This window comes from Bos taurus, chromosome X (genome assembly GCF_002263795.3).
Source record: "Bos taurus isolate L1 Dominette 01449 registration number 42190680 breed Hereford chromosome X, ARS-UCD2.0, whole genome shotgun sequence".
Lineage (NCBI taxonomy): Eukaryota > Metazoa > Chordata > Mammalia > Artiodactyla > Bovidae > Bos > Bos taurus.
The window spans coordinates 85,355,395-85,373,784 of record NC_037357.1 but is presented as its reverse complement, the minus strand read 5'-3'; the positions used below and the strand labels follow the sequence as shown (position 1 = coordinate 85,373,784).

The 18,390-nt window shown below is 38.3% G+C and overlaps 1 protein-coding gene across 3 annotated transcripts in view; it reads right to left on the bottom strand.

Annotated features, from left to right (window-relative positions):
* JADE3 (jade family PHD finger 3) overlaps positions 1–18,390 on the bottom strand; it is a 138,782-nt gene that overhangs the window by 62,814 nt on the left and 57,578 nt on the right. For all 3 annotated transcript variants that reach the window (NM_001304988.1, XM_005228098.5, XM_024987822.2), the window contains exons 2-3: positions 5,271–5,327; positions 4,432–4,511 (exon numbers count right to left, since the gene is read on the bottom strand). In NM_001304988.1, coding sequence (NP_001291917.1) covers positions 4,432–4,511; positions 5,271–5,316 — 126 coding nt within the window. In that variant the 5' untranslated portion in view covers positions 5,317–5,327. The remainder of the gene's footprint in view (positions 1–4,431; positions 4,512–5,270; positions 5,328–18,390) is intronic.

Here is an 18,390-nt window from a genome sequence, read left to right as displayed (position 1 = left end):
CTCATATATGTCTCATCTGAATGAATGTCTCTTTAGGAAAATGGACTCTCTTTTTCAGAGAAAAATAAAAAGCTGCTACAGAAAGTTGGGGCTTACTGTTCTTTGCATTGACCTTTATTTACTGCCAAAAGCTGAAATTCAGGAAACCATTCAGGTTTTTATATTTTAGGAGAAATGTAAGTAAGTAAATAAAATTTTTTTACCTATCAAAAAAAAAAAAAGAATCAGTGAACAAGAGAAATTAATCTAACCAAAGAAAGAATATACACTGGAAAAAATGAGTCTCAAGGATCTGTGGGAAAATAATAAAGGATCTAACATTCAAGCAACTCAAGTCTCAGAAGAAGAAGAGAAAAAAAGATGAAGCTGAAAGATAGCTGAAGAAATAATGATTGAAAATTTCACAAAATTGGCAGAAGATATAAACTTAGATTATACAATCTAACTTAGAATCAAATCTCAAACAGGATAAATCCAAAGAAATCCATGCCCAGGTATGCAGTTGTAAAGTTTTCTTTGGAAAACTAAAGGTGAAGAAAAATCTTGAAGGCAACTGGAAAAGAAATGACTGATTACCTATAGGAGAGCAACCATTTGAATGAGAACAGATTTCTCATTAGAAACCATGGAGGCAAGAAGGAACTAGCACATTTTTCAAGTGCTGAAAAAAAAAAAAAGTTTTGTCAAACCAGAATTCTATATTAAGTGAAAATACCCTTCAGGTGAAACCAAGACATTCTCAACTGAATGAAAACTAAGAGAATTTATCACTAGCAGACTTCCCCTAAAAGAATAGCTAAATGGAGTTCTTCATAGAGAAAGGAAACAAAAGGAATAAGTTGGAATATCAGGAATAAAGAAAGAACAAGAGAATAAAAATATGGGTAAATAAAATAGACTACTCCTTTCCTCTTGAATTTTATAATAATATTTTATGGTTGAAGCAAATATTCTAACATTGTCTAATGTAGTTGTCAATGTATGTAGAGAAAATATTTAAATAATTATATGATAAAAGTCGGGGGTGGATAAACAAACCTAAATGGTGGTAGCCTTCCTTTACTTCACTCAAAATAGTATATATAAAATGTAGAGAACAGTAGACTGATAAGTCATTTTGGAAGATGGGCCTCTCTTTAAAAGGTTACTTCTCAAAAGCAACCACTAAAAATCTACACAAAGATATATATGTCTTTAAATCTTAAAAGCCACCATAGAAAAATCAATATGGGGGAAATTCCCTGGTGGTTCAGTGGTTGGGACTCTTTGCTTTCACTGCTGAGGTCTCAGGTTCAATCCGTGGTTGGGGAACTAAGATCCTGTAAGCTGCATGCCACAGCCAAAAAAAAAAAAAATCAACGTGGAATTTTAAAGAATATTCAAGTAATCCACAAGACAGAAAATAAAAGAGGAAAAAAAAAAAAAACCAGAGAAAATAAATAGATGAACAGTAAAATGGCAGACTTAAACCAAATCATAATAAAAATTACATTAAATATAAATGTTTTAAATATGCCAATAAAGCGACAAGAGATTTATAGAGTAAAAAATGACCCAACTATATAAGAAACTCATTTCAAATAAAAATCGTATGTGTAAATTAAAAGTAAAAAGATGGAAAAATATACCATATACCATATAAACATGGATCAAAAGAAAGCCAGAAACAATATTAGTATTAGATAGTATAGACTTCAGGAAAAATAAAATTACCAAAGACAAAGAGGGACATTACATGATGATAAATTCACCAAAAAGGTACAGTAATCCTAAATATGTTTGTAGTTAACAACAGAACTTAAAAATACACAAAGCAAATCTGATAGAAATAAAAGGAGAAAGAAGCAAATCCACGATTACAGTTGGAGACTGCTATAGCCATCTCTAAACAACGGATAATACTACTAGGCAGAAAATCAGCCAGGATACAGAAGAGTACCATCAACTAATAGGACCCAACAGCAGCATAATACACATTGTTTTCAAGTGCCCATGAAATATTCACCAAGATAAACCATATCTTGTGCCAGAAAACAAACCTTGACACCTGCAAAAGAACTAAAACCATACAGATTATGTTCTGTGACAAAAGTGAACTCAAACTAGAAACTGGTAACAGAAAGATAGCAAGAAAAGTCTCCAAATGCTCAAAAACTAAACAACACTTTTCTAAATAATACACGTATCAAAGAGGAAGTCTCAAGGAAAATAAAAATACTGAAATGGATGAAAATGAAAATAAACATACCAAAATTAATGGGGTGAAGCTAAGCAGTATTTAAAGGGAAATTTACAGCACTAAAATTCTTATATTAGAAAAAAGGAAAACTTTCAAAGCCTAAGCATCAACCTCAAGAGTCTAGAAAAAAGTACAAAATAAAACTAAAGCAAAAAGGAGGAAAATAATAAATATAAGAGCAGAAATCAAGAGAAATTGAAAAGAGAAAAATAAGAGATAATTTCACTGATTACAGACTAACTTTAGCAACACAATATATTATGTAGTATTGGATTATAATCCAAAGTATAAAATAAATATACATGAGTTCATACAGATATAAATAAGTTATTAAATAAGATTTTCAAATGATGGAAGCATCTAAGAATATTTTTATAATTGCTTACTTTTGGGAAACAATCAGACAATCTAATCTAAAGCTCTAGCACATAAAATTTCAATAAATGGAACCTATGAGAGGTAGATGTGATAATGTCCATGTTATAACAACAAAACAAATTACCTCAGAGAGATGAAATAAACCAGCAAAACATGGAATCAATCTCTTCTAATGCCAAGGCTGGTTTTGCTATACAATATCAGCTTCTTTCTTTTGTAACAGAATGGGGCATATAAATGAAAAAAATTTGCTTCCAGTAGCCCAGGTCTTCAATCTTTTGCAAAAGAATGATATTCTGACTTGGAGGCAGCAGGCCTTGCGACCCAAAGCTCTTGAGTCACTTTACGTTCTAGGACTGGTTGTCCTAAATGGGAAAGTAGCAAGGTTTCTTTCTCATCAAATCTGCAGTCAAAGCCACCTCTGGATAGATGGGAAATTTGTTTTGCTCCTGTTTTGTGTATTTTATTTCCTAAGTTTTTCTGTATGACACAGACACATATAAATACACACTGATAGTCTACTGTGCCCAGAAAGATCCCTGGCAAAAATAGAAAAGTGATCTCTGAGAAAGGGAGAAATGTTCTCTCTGACACCCGAAAGCAATGCCTCCCCCCACCACACCTGCATGAGGTCAAACTGAACCTGGCCTTCTTTCTAATCAATAGAAAATGGCAAACATGATGGGACATCATTCTCATGATTATGTTACATAAGCCTCAGTCAGACTGGAGTAAAAGACTCTCCCCTCACTGGATTTCAAAGTAGGCTACTGTGTTTTGAGAGGACCCATGGAGAAGGCCACATGGCAAAGAACTATAAGCAACCTAGGAGTGGAGGGTGTCCTCTACCAAAAGCCAACAATGACAACAAACAGGGACCTCTCAGTACTCCAGCCAGAAGATGAATTCTGCCAGCAACTTGAATGAACTTGCAAACAAATTCTTCCCTAGTCAAACTTCCAGATGAGAACACAGCCCAGCCAGCACACTGACTGCAGCCTTGAAAGACCTTGAACAGAGAGAATCTAGTCACGCTGTAGCCAGACTCCTGACCCACAGAAACTGATAATAAATGTGTGCTGCTTTAAGCCACTAACTTTGTGATAACATATAATGCTGCAATAGTTTACTAATACATTCTTTTTTCCTTTGCAGCCAAGCAAGACTACTTATAGTAGAAGCAAAGATAGGCAAGATCAGTTTCTCATCATTTAATTATCACAGAGGAAAGTCTGTAAGATCCACTAAACTATTCCCAAATCCAAGTGCAACTCTGGCACTTTGCTGCCCTTGAGGCAGAAGATGACCAGCCTCACAAGGACTGGGCCATTTTTCCTGGCTTCATGGTAGTGCCCTGAAGGCTGTGAATATTTACCATAGCCCCAAAGATCCCCAACCCAGTCTTTTTCTTCTCTATCAATGACTTCTTCATCTACCCTTTCTGCATTGCCTCCCACTTACCAACTTAGCTCTTTCCTATCATAGACCAGATCATTGGCTCTTTTGGTCCATCCCAATTCTCTGGCTTACTCTGACTTCTTGGCTAGAGGAGGATTTATATTCTAAAGCCAGGCACTTAGGTGCCATTACCAAAATGAAAGCAGAGTGTAGACCACTGTTTTCCCAAAGGAAAAATAAAATGGAATCTTTCTTGAAAAAAAAAAAGTAGATAGACTTGTTTTCATCAGAAATACAAGCCTATCCACTGGAACACTGTTTACTACTCACATCTCTAAGATCTGGGTATTGTAGGTATGTAGGCAGAAGGTAGCTGTCTAATTTTTTAAGTCTAAAAATTTAATATCTGATCTCACCTCGGCAGGCTTCTTGCGTTCATTTGGCATTTTTGACTTGCTCCTATACATTGAGCCAAAAGTAGAGGAAGTGCAAGGATCTGTAAAAGATAATTAGAAAAAATACTGAGACTTATTACCTGTTATTATAACTAAATGTCATCCAAGAGTGTGTGAAATATATGATGGAGAAGAGCACAGTGACCTCATATCACTGAAGAAAATAGTTAAATTGCAACCACAAAAGCCTCATAAAGGAGTTTAATGACATTTATAGGTGACATCCCAGGGTGCAAAAGCTTCAACAATGCTAATACTGAGGAGATTCAATTTGGTATAATCATACTTCATTATAATTTAGAACAAGACAATTTATGTTCCATCTAGAGAAAAAGTATCCGCAAAAGCAACTGAAAAAACTAAAAATGTGGAGCAAGTAATCTGCCTATCCTTCAGCATTTTCCCAAATGCTACTGTTAATACAGTTGTTGTCTTTTACAAATGATGACACATCCAAACACTTAGCACCTCAGCTAAAATAAAACTACAGGGTCTACAATTTATGCTCTCACACTTTTCTTTCTAGAAAAGCACTGTTCCATTGGTAGATGTGGCTTTTGTTGCCTGGGTAAATAAAAAGTGCAAAACAAAATGCTATATGCCACACAAAACCAATTATCTCATCTAACTTACCTGTCTAAAGGAATTTAAACAAGTAAGAAAAATGGTACCCCAAGTTTTCCTTCTTAGAAACATTTTTTAACCCATTGAAAGAAGCATGAAACAGCTTGTTCTCAAGTCAAAGAAACTCTAAAAGATTATAGATACAGAGTTACCAGCTGTTGGCTGGTTCTACTCACTGTCCTCTGAACTGTCACTGCTGCTGATATTTCTATGGCGCTTCATCGTGACGCATCCTGGGAAAGAGAAGGCAACACTGAATAAATACTCAACACACAGATCCATCCCATAGGGCAGTCAACACTGCTCAAGAAGCAGCAGCAGGTGAATTACACAAATCATATTATTTTTGTTAAGAATATTCTCAAATGACCTAGAGTGGTGGGAGAAGAATTCTACCAAATTCTCCCCATTACAGAGTGTGAAAGACTGGGTGAGGCCACATACTAGCTTTAGGAGGAAATCTAAGCTGCAGAGGATGAATGACATAGGACTGGCAAGTCCTATGTCAAATGTGGCCACATGACCACTATTCAACCAAACAAAGAGGGGCAGCCACAGGGTCATTATCAGTCAGGGATCCCCAATAAGAGATGAGCAAGAAAGGAAAAGCAGTTAGAAAGGTAGAGCTGTCAAAGGCCAAGGTTGAAAGGCATAAGACAAGGCTGGCTGAAGAAAGAAGTGAGGCACGTCCCATCTTTGAATGCACAGTTCATTTCAGTCACTCAGTCATGCCCGACTCTCTACGACCCCATGGACTGCAGCACGCCAGGCCTCCCTGTCCATCACCAACTCCCGGAGTTCACTCAAACTCACGTCCATTGAGTCAGTGATGCCACCCAACCATCTCATCCTCTGTTGTCCCCTTCTCCTCCCACCTTCAATCTTTCCCAGCATTTGGGCCTTTTCAAATGAGTTAGTTCTTTGTATCAGGTAGCCACAGTATTGGAGCTTCAGCTTCAGCATCAGTCCTTCCAATGAATATTTAGGACTGATTTCCTTTAGGATGGACTGGTTGGATCTCCTTGCAGTCCAAGGGACTCTCAAGAGGCTTCTCCAACACCACAGTTCTAAAGCTTCAATTATTCTCTGCTCAGCTTTCTTTATAGTCCAACTCTCACATCCATACATGACTACTGGAAAAAAACTATAGCTTTGACTAGACGGACCTTTGTTGGCAAAGTAAAGTCTCTGCTTTTTAATATGTTGTGTAGGTTGGTCATGACAGAATGTGGTCCAATGGAGAAGGAAACGGCAAACCACTTCAGTATTCTTGCCTTGAGAAACCCATCAACAGTATGAAAAGGCAAAATGATAGGATAGTGAAAGAGGAACTCCCCAGGTCAGTAGGTGCCCAATATGCTACTGGCAATCAGTGGAGAAATAACTCCAGAAAGAATGAAGGGATGATGCCAAAGCAAAAACAATATCCAGTTGCGGATGTGACTGGTGATAGAAGCAAGGTCCAATGCTGTAACGAGCAATATTGCATAGGAACCTGGAATGTTAGGTCCATGAATCAAGGCAAATTGGAAGTGGTCAAACAGGAGATGGTAAGAGTGAACATCGACATTCTAGGAATCAGCGAACTCAAATGGACTGGAATGGGTGAATTTAACTCAGATGACCATTATATCTACTACTGTGGGCAAGGCTCCCTTAGAAGAAATGGAGTAGTTATCATAGTCAACAAGAGAGTCCGAAATGCAGTACTTGGGTGCAATCTCAAAAACAACAGAATGATCTCTGTTTGTTTTCAAGGCAAACCATTCAATATCACAATAAGCCAAGTCTATGCCCCGACCAGTAGTGCTAAAGAAGTTGAGGTTGAATGGTTCTATGAAGACCTACAAGGCCTTCTAGAACTAACACCCAGAAAAGATGTCCTTTTCATTATAGAGGACTGGAATGCAAAAGTAGGAAGTCAAGAAATACCTGGAGTAACAGGCAAGTTTGGTGTTGGGAGTACAGAATGAAGCAGGGCAAAGGCTAACAGAATTTTGCCAAGAGAACACACTGGTCATAGCAAACACCCTCTTCCAACAACACAAGAGACAAGTCTACATATGGACATCACCAGATGGTCAATACTGAAATCAGATTGATTATATTCTTTGCAGCCAAAGATGGAGAAGCTCTATACAGTCAGCAAAAACAAGACTGGGAGCTGACTGTGGTTCAGATCATGAATTCCTTATTGCCAAATTCAGACTTCAGTTGAAGAAATAGGGAAAACCACTAGACCATTCAGGTATGACCCAAATAAAATCCCTTATGATTATACAGTGGAAGTGAGAAATAGATTCAAGGGATTAGACCTAAGAGTGCCTGAAGAACTATGGACAGAGGTTCGTGACATACAGGAGGCAGTGATCAGGACCATTCCCAAGAAAAAGAAATGCAAAAAGGAAAAATGGTTGAAAGCACAACCCATTGCTTTTCTGCCTGCCCTTTTTCCCCCTTTTGCGCTTTCTCCCTTGTTCCCAACTGACAAACAACTAGCTTAACTTAAAGTTACATCTATCGCAAGGAATGCTAAAAAAAAAAAAAAAGTGTTAATTGCTCAGTTTTGTTCAACTCTTTGTAATCCCATGGACTATAGCCCGCCAGGCTCCTCTGTCCATGGGATTCTCCAGGCAAGAATACTGGAGGGTTGCCATTTCCTTCTCCAGAGTATCTTCTCAACCCAGGGATCAAACCCAGGTCTCCTGCATTGCAGGTGGATTCTTTACTTTCTGAGCCACCAGGGAAGCCCAGACAAATGAAACCCAGTATTTCAGTGCCGAGGAATGTTACAGAAAGCTCCTATATTGGGAAAACTAATGTCTCTAAATAAAATTTCCAGTGGTTTAAGCATCTGTGTGTGTGTGTGTGTGTGTGTGTGTGTGAGAGAGAGAGAGAGAGACAGAGAGAGACTACACACACTTTCAGGCAAATGGGGAGAGTAAACAGACTTCAGTAAAATAATGCAGCTAGTCACTAAAAGAGTAAATAAGCAAATAATAAAGAGCCCTGGGGTCGGGCGGCAGGGTGCCGGTACTGAATTGTTATATTATCTAAAACGCCCAGTTTACAGCAAAAAATTATGAGACATGCATGGGGACTGAATTCACACCCTAGTAGTGAAAGTGCCAAGTCCTAACCCCTGGACTACCAGGGAATTCCCAAATATGGTACTTTCTAAATTAATACAGTAACAATCCTTTTTTGTTAGATGGAAACCAAAAAATCTTGTATTATCAATAAAGAGCCTAGGAAACAGATTAACACCAATAATACCAGTCCCGGAAACTGGGTTGCTTATAACTTAAAGAAAACAAAGCAAGCAAATTTGGGGGTCTGGGCTGTTAAAGTCCACTGATCTATTTCAGTGATCACTGCTGTTTTAATTACTATAGAAAAATGACAAAGAACAGTAAATATCAGCAGAATAATTCCATGATGGTAAACCTTTAGATCTGTCTTTATTACCTTTAATCAAGTTTATAGAACAGCAGCAGTCCTATAAATATCATTGCCACCATTTTACAGATGAGGAAACTGGGGCTCAAAGTCAAAGTGTTAGTCACTCAGTCATGTCTGACTCTTTGCAATCCCATGGACTGAGGCCCACCAGGTTCCTCTGTCCATGGAATTTCCCAGGCGAGAATACTGGAGGGGGTTGTCACTTCCTTCTCCAGGGGATCTTCCTGATCCAGGGATTGAACCTGGTCTCCCGCATTGAAGGCAGATTCTTCACTGCCTGAGCCACCAGAAATGTTTAAATAACATGCTTGGAGCTACATGGCCACCAGAGGGCAGAGCATAGCTGGCAAGTATATGGAGAATGGACACTCCAAGTTGACCCTGAGACCTGAGGCAGGCTAGGGAGTTAACAGCAGGAATGCTGCCCCTTCTAAGCCCAAGCTTCCTGAGCATGGCCTTCTAGGTCCAGAGCATTCCAGCTTCAATTTGTCAGATCTCATCAGCTGCTGCTCCCCTACTTCCTGCACTTGCTATGCGCCATGTGATTCCATGAATGTATCATCTTGTTTCATACTTGCCAGCCTTTGGACAGGGCTCTTCCCTCTGCCTACAGTATCCTGCCTATTTACCTGGACCATCCCATTTTCTCTCAACCTGGTCTGACTCATTTGTTGGATCTCCTCAGTAAGGTTCTCTCTATACTTCAGTCCATGTAAAGTGCTCTTCATTTGCACTGTAAATATTCTTTACATGGTCAGCCCTGCCACAAGACCACAACCATCTTCAAAGCAGTAACTATGTCAAATTCATCTTTTACCCCCAGGTCTCAGCACAGAGTCCTGCACAATGTAAACATGAGAAAGAGTAAAAGATGCCTCACCCAGATCTCCTTTACTAGCTAGCATACCCATCTCCCAGCTACTGCCTGTTGGCTGCTAATGGCTCACAGCTGTCCCCTTCCCCAAGGGCTGGAGTCCTGCCAGGGAGATTATACTCTCTTTCCCTCCCAGGGGCAGCCAGCAGCCAATAATTGCTCTACACCTGCCCCTAACCATAACTGGCTAAGGCTACACTTTCCTAAGACCATATCTTCACTTTAGCTCCTTCCTCTTTCCTACCTTCTTGTCCTTGCTCCCTTATAAGTTTCTCCTGAAAGCACTCCCTCAACAAATCATGTACATTCAAATACAGTCCCAGATTCTGCTTACGGCCATCCCTAAAACAACATGTGAAACTTCACTTGGAGGCACACTTTAAAAAGTACTTTAGAATAAAATTTCTTGCTAAGCAAAACCATAAATAAGTACAGTGCAAAGCACCTCATTGTCTTACATCTGGATTTGTTATTCAGCTGTTTATATTCTAGTCTTCTATTTAGGGTGCAGACTTTAGAAAGGCATTATTTTCTTCCTTACCTCCCACAATGAGTATTCCTTTGTTTTGGCAGAAATGAAATATGTACCAGCCCTCACCTTGCACCCTTGAGAACAGTAATTTGAAGGCAGTTTTAAGATCTTGAAGTGAAGTGAAGGGAAGTCACTCAGTCGTGTCCGACTCTTTGTGACCCCATGCACTGTAGCCCACCGGGCTCTTCCATCCATGGGATTTTCCAGGCAAGAATACTGGAGTGGGCTGCCATTTCCTCCTCCAGGGGATCTTCCCAACCCAGGGATCGAACCCAGGTCTCCTGCACTGCAGACAGATGCTTTACCGTCTGAGCCACCAGGGAAGCCTTTTCAGATCTTATTCCTACTATAATCTCACTCAAAATGATTAACAGGATTCTGATTTATCTTAAGTGCTGTAAGCCAGGCAAAATACAATAGTATAAAGTAAATGCCTTTCTTGGGTGAAACTCCTTTTTAAAGGAGCATTGTCGGAAGTCAACCCAACTAGGATTATTTGGGGCTGAGAATCTAAGTCTGTGGTTTGGTGGCTACTTGATTCCCCATTAGGACTTCCCTGGTGGCTCTGACGGTAAAGCATCTGTCTACAATGCAGGAGACCTGGGTTCAATCCCTGGGTCGGGAAGATTCCCTGAAGAAGGAGATGGCAACTCACTCCAGTACTCTTGCCTAGAAAATCCAATGGATGGAGGAGCCTGGTGCAGGCTACTGTCCATGGGGTTGCAAAGAGTTGGATATGACTGAGCAACTTCACTTTCTTGATTCCCCATTAATGTTCCAGAAGAGCAGGGGGCAGGAAAAGTGATTAACTCAAACATAGCCCTTTTCTTTCCTTCTATATGCCCACCAGACATACTTATGAAATGCATGGTCAGTGCAAAGAGCCACAACTGAGTGCCATCTATGGGGTTATGCAGCAGCTTAAAAATAACTTGAGGCTCCACTTTAAACATATCCACACCCTTTGATCCAGGAAATCTACTTCCAACATCCATGTCTGAAAAATAATCCAAAACACAGAAAATGATTTATGAACAAAATGTTCATTAAAGCTCCCTAATAAAAATAAATGAAATCTAGCTATCAAACAAAACAGGAGTAAAGTATATTAATATTATGGTATTTCATTCAATTATTTAAACATGATACACAGAAAATGTGTATGTTAAAACATTGTGGAAAAAACAGTATAAAATTAGTTTTATAGCAAGACTGTATCTATGAAATAAAATATATAGAAAATAATAAAGGCCATAAACCAATTTACTGACATTAGTTGCATCAATAAGTTTTCTGAGTGACAAACATTCTTTCCATTTTTTTCCATTCTCCACATTTTTTACAGTACACACAGGACGTTTATAATTAGAAAAAACTTCTAAGATTTCAAGGTATTTGTTCCCCATGTCACTCACAAACGATGCACCTGACTTGAAAAACTGAAACTATGAAAGTGATTCTCACTGTTGTTCAAGATGGACATCAAGCAGGGCTGGAAAAAATCCAGAAAAGCACAATATAATTAATTGGATATATAAACCTCCATATTTATAAAGTTAGTCCCCAAAGCACCAAACCTTACAGTTTAGAAAAGACAAAGACAAATATCTAAAGCAGTGGTTTCCAACTGAAGGCAATTTTGTTCCCTGGGGACAATGTGGCAATATCTAGAGACATCTTTGGTTGTTGCAACTGGCAAGGGGCATTGTTACTGACATCTAGGGGATAGACACCAAGGGGGCTGCTACATATCCTGCAATGCACATATTTATCTGGCCCGAAATGTCAATACTGCCAAGGCTGAGAAATCTTGCTCTACAAGAATGAAACAGATTGATAAGAATCAAGAAGAGTGTGGAAATTGTTGACTTTATTCACCCAATCACAAAGTTAAAGTAACAAAGGGGCACTCCCTGTAACCTAAAGGAAATTTTATCAAAAAGAAAGCAGGACTTTGAGCAATGCTTAGGGAACTTAGAGAACTCATCAGCTCAAGAAGTGGAACAGAATGAAAATGTAAACAGGTTCAAGAAGGACTGAGATAAAAATCAGGGAAGATAAATCCATGATGGTATTTGGAAGTAATCCTTAAGTAAAAGAACATCTGAAAGTCCAGCTCCCTTAGACTTTCAGGAATACCCTTCGGAGCCATTAATGGAGAGAGATGTTTGAGTTAGGCCACTAGTCAGACCAGAGTAGAACACTTCTTTCATCCTTAAGGATCAATTCCTGCCCATGTGGGCAAAGAACCTCCCAAACTTTTCCTTAAACAGAAGTCATAAATATTATAAATGTATTTCTTGAGTAGTCCAGTAACTAAAACCATAAATACGGAACAGAGTAAACAAATCAGAAGAAAAAGAACATATCCTACATATTTTACTGCTTCTCCTTTGTCTTTAAAAAAGATACCAGAAGTTGAAGTAGATGAACTTTTCTGTACTTTCTAAAAATAAACCTGCCTTCATCTCAGTCATTTTAAAGCTTGTTTTTAAAAATTAAAAGACACATTGTGTGACTCATGAGTCTCCTATGACCAGATGAATAGTCTGGAGGTCAACTCTTTTCCAAAGCTCTCAAAAACCATTAAAGAAAAAAGAAAAAAAATACAAATTTACCTAGATAGGTGCCTGCCACTCAGTAAAGTATTTCTATGTCAACCACAGTTATCCCTGTTGCCAGGAAACAGGCTTACCCTCTTTAATGTTAATAGACATGTTAACAAATTTCAAACCTCCTGGGTAGAAATCATCTTGCATGGGAAGGCCACATTGGGAAGGGAGTTTAAATTAGGGTTCAGCAAACTTTTTTTGTAAAGAACCAGATAGCAAATATGTTTGGCTTTGTAGGCCATATGGTCTCTATGGCAATTACTCAAATCTGCTATTGTAGTACAAAAGCAGCCACAGACAATACATAAACAAATAAATGATCGTGGCTCTGTTCTAATAAAACTTTATCATACTAAAATTCAAATTTCATATAATTTTCACTTATACTATTCATTTTTCAAATTCACTGAACACTTCACTAAACCTATAACTAAAAATGTTAAAAGCCATTCTTAGCTCCCAGGCCATACAGAAACAGGTGGCAGGCTAGATTTGGCTCACAGGTCACACCTTGTCAACCTCTGATCTAAACTATAAGAAACCTTTCTTTTAATGATAGACTATTAAAAATTGGAAGCATACAATTGAATTATCACTATCCTAACAACACTCCCTCCTTCCCAATCTCTCAGCCCCACTGGATAATATAGACCTCACTGGAAGGTTTTTAGCTTGGGTGGCCTATTCTAATGGTCCTAGAACCTTTCTAAATTAAAATCTGTTTTGTGTCTTTTAAGCAAAAAGGCCTCAGTTCTAATAACTTTTTAAAACTTAGTAGTACATTTTCTTTCTTTTTTTTTTCTTTTGAGTGCACCTCATGGCTTGCAGGATCTTAGTTCCCCCACCAGGGACTGAACCTGGGTCATGGCAGTGACAGTGCAGAGTCCTAACCACTGGACCACCAGGGAATTCCCCACATTTTCTTTTTAATTTATAACATATATTCAACAATTTCAACTACCCATATAAATATAGGTTTGGCATCTTAAGAATAAAGAGATATATGTACAAAGCATAAATCCTTTAAAGATAAAATGCCATTTGCAAATAAGACCTCTTAAAAATTAAGTGAATCAACAAAAGCTTTTACTATGAAATACATAATTCTTTCTCTAGATAGAAACTCAAAACAACTTTAAAAAATAATGATTTTCATTATGTCTTATCTCCTGCTGTGGGTTGCTTCCACATTTAAATTTAGTCACATGTACCCCTAATACATTTACAATAACATCTACCTGATTTAAAATGATCATCAGAATTTATTAGGAGGAAAAATACCTTTACCTCAGATTTTAGAAAGAATAACAGGTCTCACATGTAAGGTCAAACAAATAAACAACCCCAAACTTACTGAGCAAGAGCAAATCCACTGCACATCAACTGTTAGTACTGTATTAATAGAGGGCAGGCACTGCACTGGCCACCAGAATGGAAAAACCAAGACTTCTGGCTCCCTCAGAGACAGGTCACAAGACCAGGTGCGCTAGACACACTGTTACTATGGCTTGGGTGATCACAGCCTAAAGCTAGTGACCAGTGATGTATGACAAACCAATCAGAGGGGGGTTTTGGGGTTAATCCCAAATCAATCAAGGTGGTGTGGGTGTGAAGTGGAGGGGGGTTACAGTGAAATGTTCACCTCTGTTCAGAGATATACTAAAGGCCAAAGAGTAGTCAGACAGGGAAGTTAACATATAAGGGAAAGGATCAGCACTGACTTTGAGGACAACAAAAAGTGAGAGAAAATGAAACGGCTACAAATTTTTCTCAGGAGAAATGAAAAGTGGCTGGGCAATAGATGCCAACACAGTTTAAACCCTGAGAAAATTATCTGGCCTCCCCAGCAGAGATTCTCAATCCCTATTAAACATTTTCTGGGATTAAAAATCATCTGGGGAGATTGTAAAAATTCCACCACCCAAACTGCACCCATTACCAATTAAGTCAGAATTTCTCTTTCCAAAGAGCCAACTTTTGGATTCATTGTTGTTCTCTATTGTTTTTGTTTTCAATTATATTAACTATTCTTTATTATTTCCTTCCTCCAGCGTACTCTCGGTTTATTTTGCTCTTCTTTTTTCTATTTTCTCAAGGTGGAAGCTTATTCATTTGTAACTTTTCATCTACTCCTCATATAAGCACTTAGTGCTATAAATTTCCCACTCAGCATTGATTTTGTTACAAGCTACAAGTTTTGATATGCAGCATTTTCATTTTCACTCAGGTCAATGTATTTTATTTCCCTTGGAGACTTCCTCCTCGACCCATGGATTAATAAGTGTGTTGTTTAGTTTCCAAGTGTTTGAAGACTTTCCTGTAGTCTTTCATTTCTAGTCTGATTCCATTATGGTCAGATAATATACTCTGTATGATTTTAATTTTTTCATATTTGTTGGTTTTTTTTTTTCATGACCTGGGATATAGTCTATCTTGGTAAATATTACATGTGCACTTGAAAAGTAAGTATATAATGTTACTGAAGTTCCCAACTATAACTATGGATTTATATCTATTAATATTTCTCAGTTATCTAGAGTTTTGCTTCATGTACTTTGAAGTTCTGTTGTTTGGTGCATACACATTTAAGACTGTCCTGTCTTCTGGGTGGAATGACCCTCTGAATCATTATGCAGTGCTCCTTTTGTCTTTTGTAATTTTTTTTTGCTCTGATGTCTAATTTATCTGATATTAGTATAGCCACCCCAGCTTTCTTTTGATTGGCATGTGCATGGTATGTCTTTTTCCACCCATTTACTTTTAAACTACCTGTATTGTTGTATTTAGTTCGAACACTGTGAAATGTGTTTACTCCATTTTGTTTGGAACAGGAAATTTGCTCTCTATATTATTTTTGCAATTCCTCTCTAAATTTAGACATATTATCTCAAAATCTCTTATTTCAAGATAAAAAATGTGACTGTTAAAAACTTAAGTACACGATTAAAGGGGCATTTTATTCATGTCCCTAACATGATGGGAAGAGTATTAAGAAAGGAAAATCAACCTGAGAGATTTTCACTTACTACATTCTCTCAGAACAAGGAAACAAAGAAACAAGTAAAATTTACAGGCCTAGAAGTAACTGGGAGGCTGATTCCCTATCTGAGGGCCATAAGAAGGAAAGTCAGTTCGTAACAAAGATGCATCTATTTTTCCTTAAAAGATAAATATCCACCACACCTGGTGCTTATTCTTGGGTCAGGGGAGTTGTTTTTTCCCCAATACTTGCATTTTCCAGTTTCTCTGTATGGATTTGTTGTTTTACTACATATTAACATTTTCAAAAGGTTAACAGAATTTAAAATGTACAACTTGAGAAGGAATAAAAGTCTAAGTAATTAGTTATACCACTTGTTAGTTCTGTAAAAGAAGTGAGTGAGAAAGCTGGAAAGTACTGACTAAAATGTGGCTTTCTGAGAATTAGTTGAGTTCAGTAATTTATGCCGTTCATGCTTCAGTACCCCAGGAAGCCAGATTTGGATACAGATAAGTAGTCATTTGAGACTAACAGCAAAATTTACCCCTGAACTGTTTTAAACACGACCCAAAAGAACCACTAAAAAGATCTAAGATGAGGACTAGAGAGCATAGATGGAAACTATCTGCTCTTGGCCCTTAAAAAACAACAAACTTCCATGTAAACTAAAAGCATCCATATAGGAATATGAATCACAGAAAGAGGAAAGGAAACAGGTTTTTCTTCTCTATCCATCTCAGTGCAATTTTAATTATTACAAGGAACAGTGTTTTACAAAAATGATGGACAGATAAAAAATAAAACTCTCAAAAATCTGAAATAAAGGCTTTGCTGTTGTGTGTGGAAAATGACTACTTTGTCAAAAATACCTGTGAACTCAGACCATGATTGACTGTCATAGTGATGAAACTTTCCTGGACACTGAGCCTCAATATTTTCTTATCTGAGAATCTGCAGTTTAATTTCATCCTTCAAGATCAAAGGTATGTAAGTTAACTTGGTCCATTGATTTGATCAATTTATGGAGAACTGCCAGGCAACACAAGTCCACAGAATAACTCATCAGTTTATAATGCTTAAAACAACTTTGGGCAAAGTGTCGAGAATTGAACAGAGACTAAAACACCCAAAGACACTCACCAACCAATATATCTTTTTACATATCTAAATCTAACCTCTATTTGACCACACCAGTGACAGGGAGCAACTATCTAATAAGGCAATCCATTTTCATTTTTAGGCAGCTCTAAACAAAGAATAACTTTCTATGATGAAAAAAGTCTGCCTTTATACTAAGACTTGTTTCTGTTAACAGATTCCAATCTCTCCCTACCTTTATTCCCAAATTATCTCTTGCCTTACATCATTTTTCTCTGTGTGCTGTGTTTAGTTGCTCAGTTGTGTCCAACTGTTTGCGACCCCATGGACTGTAGCCCGCCAGGCCCCTCTGTCTATGGGTATTCTCCAGGCAAAAATACTGCAGTGGGTCGCCACGCCCTCCTTCTGGGGATCTTACCAACCCAAGGATCAAACCCAAGTCTCCCACAATGCAGGAGGATTCTTTACCATCTGAGCCACCAAGAAAGCCCAAGAATACTGGAGTGGGTAGCCTATCCCTTCTCCAAGGGAACTTCCCAACCCAGGAAGGAATTGAACCGGGGTCTCCTGCATTGCAGGTGGATTCTTTACTAGCATTCTTTACCCAGGAAGCCCTCATTTTTCTCTAATACCTAATCTCTTTCCCTTCTTTTGGAAACTTCTCAAAATGTAGTCTATGGTCTGTCTTCCTTTCCTGGCTCTCAGTCACTCCTCAATTGGCTTCTATAGAGTTCTTGGCAAAGTCACCAGTTTGTGCAGTCTCAACCCCCATCTCTTAAGTATCTGTACGTTGCATCTGACATATGATCGTTCAGTCCCTCCCTCCCACTTTCCCTCTTGAAACAGATTCCTTGGTTTCCAAAGGCTTTTTTCCGGATTCCCTGTATTGCTTCCTCATACCCTTTTCTTCCTCTAACCATCTTGTAAGTGGTGGTGTCTCCCCAAAGTGCCCTACTACACTAAACCCACGTTATGGCTTCCAGAATAGAAAGAGGCATAGGAGGACAGAGGAAGGAAAGGAAAAGATAAAAAAAGAAAAAAAATCGACCACCACCATCCTCCTACACATCCCCAACCCCCACCAACCAGATACATCAACCTGAAAGGTGATCAACACCAACACCATTATCTTTTCTCTACTGGTTTTCTCCTTTCTAGTGGTTTCAATTGGCACTCTCCACTTAACTGCAAAATCTAGAAAACATTAACTCTTCCTTTCTCTCATCCTAGAACATCCTCATCAAACCCTGCCAAGTTAACCTCTGAAATAATCTTCTAAATTAATATTCCTATCCCATTTTAGCCTTCATTTTTCTAGCTTGGGACTTAACCATCTCCTGAAACTGCAACAGCAGCTTCCTAACTTGTCTTGCGGCTCCTGATCTTGTCCTCAATTCACCCTCTACCCAAATGCCAGAGACTTACCTGAAACACAAATTGGACCATGCCCCATCATTGTTGAAACTTTAATGGCTTCCCTTCGCTCCTAGATCTTTATTAGTGTCCTCATCAAGGCCAACAAGATCCTCCAAAGTTGAGCTACACCTACTTCTGCAGCTTTATCCCTCAATACACTATGCTCCAGTTTTATGCTCAAACAATGCTGAACCTCTGTAGTTTCCACACTCACATTGCATCTCACCCCTTTGCTTTATATAATTATACTATCCCTTCTGCCTAGAAGGCTCTCTTCTAACCTCCTCACTTTGCAAACACATAAACTCATTCTCATAAGGCT